At 35.1% G+C, this 3087-nt stretch overlaps 1 protein-coding gene across 1 annotated transcript; it reads right to left on the reverse strand.

The window, feature by feature from the left end:
- Positions 1-329: 329 nt before the first annotated feature.
- Positions 330-2088, reverse strand: LOC149575195 (C4-beta,C20-epoxidase-like). The gene is made up of 3 exons (XM_089812180.1): positions 1653-2088; positions 1226-1550; positions 330-1113 (listed from the first exon to the last, which is right to left on the reverse strand). Exons 1-3 carry the CDS (start codon positions 2036-2038, stop codon positions 862-864), a joined length of 963 nt encoding a protein of 320 aa, XP_089668306.1. The 5' UTR covers positions 2039-2088; the 3' UTR covers positions 330-861.
- Between the last annotated feature and the right edge of the window lie 999 nt (positions 2089-3087).

Consider the following 3087-nt stretch of genomic DNA (forward strand, 5'->3'; position numbering starts at 1 on the left):
CATTGGATGATCAAATTCACACAATCTCACCATTCATATAGATGGATAGGTATTTTGAAAGAGATAAATTTTTATTATTATTCTCTCTAAATTTTTTAAACAAATCAACATGAAGTATCTTTACAGTCTATATTTTATATTTAAATATATGTAATTAATTTGACACACATAAAATCACATCTTTGAATCCTACCCTATATATAAATATAGGCACCGAAAAAGAGAGATGCACCACCATTCTCATCACAATTCTAATAATCAAATTATATTAGACCAAAGCTCTTGAATCAAAATTTGGAAAACAAGCACATGCACAAAAGAGAATAATATTCATCAATAATTGTATATTATGCTAAGACATTTTTGAAATATACATAGCTATACAAATAATAATGCAACCAAGGAAATATTAAAAGAAAATGAATAACTTGATAACCCAAGTTAAACTTAAGCATAAAAAATAGGTGGAAACCTATTTTCTCCAATATCTCCCCTTATGTGCAAATTAGGGAGAAAAATGCAATATGCAAAATGGTGATGATGGGTCCTTGTACCATGGTCATGTTAGGTACCCATGTACAATGAAATGCAATTATTCTTATAGAAACTTGAGGAAGAGGAGAAAATCTCATGGGAGAAAACTCCTCTCCAAATAAAAGATAATGCAAATAAGTAAAGTGATAGGATGATTGATGTTGATAGATGGATGGAGATATCGACACAAAAATTTCCAGTCACAATACTGAAGATAGAATTTATGCAATCTAAGTAAATCGCCACACCATTTATTTTAAGAGAAAAGAGAAGAGTAGAAATTCAAAAGTCCAAACCATAGATAATGAGTAGGTTAGCCTATGTGTACTACACGGGAATGTGTTCAAAAGCCTTCAAACGTTCTTCTAGACCTTTTCCGTCTCCTAACCAGTATTTAACCAAATCTCCAAAGGTGAATGGCTTGTAATATTGTGGGTGCTTATCATCAATAAAATCAGGAAATGCTTTCAAATCCATGTCCTCTGAGAATCCATTGAAAAACCCTACAGATAAACGAGATTGTTGACCTTTCACCATCACTCGATGTTTTACATTAAGAACCCTTCCATTGCTCCATGCCTGATTTTCCAAAATTCATTATATCAACAATATATAATTACTGTAGTGACCTCTTAACCTTAATCCATATAAGGAAAATGATAAATGGATGACAGAGTTACATAGATCATACCTGAAAGCAATCACCCAACATAGCAATGAAAGTGTTAGGGATGGGTTTCACGTCAATCCAATTGCCAGCCTTGTCGCAAACTTGAAGGCCACCACAGTCATCTTCTAAAAGAAGGCTAAGACTACCCAAATCGGTATGAGTGCCAAGACCGACTGTTTCGTTAGGTAGCTTAGAGGGCAAATCATACATATTCATACGTAGTAGCACCTTCCCTTGGCCCAAGTGAGTGGAATAGTAGTTGCTCATTCCCACGCTCTCAGCAATTAGTCGCAGCACTTTATTATACAATTCCATCATCTCAAAAGTATAATCTTCCATCGTTTGGCTGTTTCCAAGGGTTTTGAAATAGAGAAAAGTATTTTCAAGTTTATTAGACTTTTCAAAAAAAATATTTAGGAAAATAATAAAGACCGGGGAGAACCCTTACCGGAAGCTATCATTTCCATGAGGCCAGAGGGCATCAGAGAAGTCTTTGATACCCTGGGGATCAGGAATGCCAGAGAAGGTCATCCCCAAGCTTTCGTAGAAGGGAGCCCGAGCTATTCCACCTTTATAACCAGCATAAGGAATGTCAGAGACGTTTCTCTTCTTGCTCTCCATGGGAAGCTTGAAACAATCCCGGCATGCCTTCTCTGCTTTGAGGAGAAGATCTGGTGAGATTCCATGGTTTACAATACGAAAGCAGCCCAGTTGTTGGCAAGCCTCTCTCACCGTCTCTAAGCAATATTCTTCCTCTCCAAGGCGAGAGAAATCAAGCACTGGAATATCATCATACTTTGATTCGATCTCATAAGAATTCATTGCAGGTGCCATTTTATGCAATAAAAAACTCTATTTCACAACACTAGCTGTTGAATTTAGATGCATTGGTAGCAATGGCGGATCTAACTTTTTATAGAGCTTTGATAGGTACTGTGTATCGCTTTAAAACAAAAACCAGCATCTTATTCCACATATGCAGCTTTCTTTACGTTTTAGTAGCGCAAACTGCAACTATTGAGTTGCCATATAAATTATGAATTAAGTCACCGTCCCAGAGTGCAACAGTCAATCTACCTGGATACCACGATGAAAAGCAGATCAACTATGATTTTCAGTTCATTAAAAATATAAGCAAATGTATATGTTATTGTCTGAGCAGAAACCCATCATGTCACGATGAATAAATTATGATGAAACCGTCAGTTATGGTGATCAGACTCGAAAACTCCTGTTTTCTTATTAGGCTAGTTTAGAGACTCTCGTCTCAAACCTTGAAAAAAGTTATTTGTAACTAGAAGTCATTACAGAAGACAGAGAGGTTTATATCTTTGAGCTTAGGACACAATTTGTCAAACTTACATATGTGTGGTTCCTTTTAGGAAAATAAATCCTCATTCCTACAAACTTTCCCCACGAGAACCACAATAAGGGAAGGAGTATACATCAGTATAGCTTTCCGAGCTAAAGGATCAGCAATACCCTTCAAAGACAATACAACGCATTTCAAAGGAGAAAACTGGCATGCATGCACAACATTGTCAAAAGATAGTGAGCTTTAGCTTAAGAAAAATATGCCAGAAGGTTTCCAATTTTATTCAAATGACTTATGTCCATTCAGTTCAAAAGTTTTGTAAATTGAAATAAGAAGTATAAAAATGCATTACATATATGAATGAATCAAAGGATTGTGAGCTTTAGTCAGAAGACTTCCAGCTTTATTCAAAAGACTTATGTCAATAAAACATGTCACAAGGTTTCTATCTTTAATAAAAAACTCATTTTAATTGGCCATCTAGTTCAAAAGTTTTGTAAATTGAAATAAGAAATATAAAAATACATTGCATATACGAATGAATTGTAAAAGAGAGTTAAAAGTGTTG

Source organism: Cupressus sempervirens, chromosome 2 (genome assembly GCF_028749045.1).
Source record: "Cupressus sempervirens isolate cs-2001-9-10 chromosome 2, ASM2874904v1, whole genome shotgun sequence".
Classification (NCBI taxonomy): domain Eukaryota; kingdom Viridiplantae; phylum Streptophyta; class Pinopsida; order Cupressales; family Cupressaceae; genus Cupressus; species Cupressus sempervirens.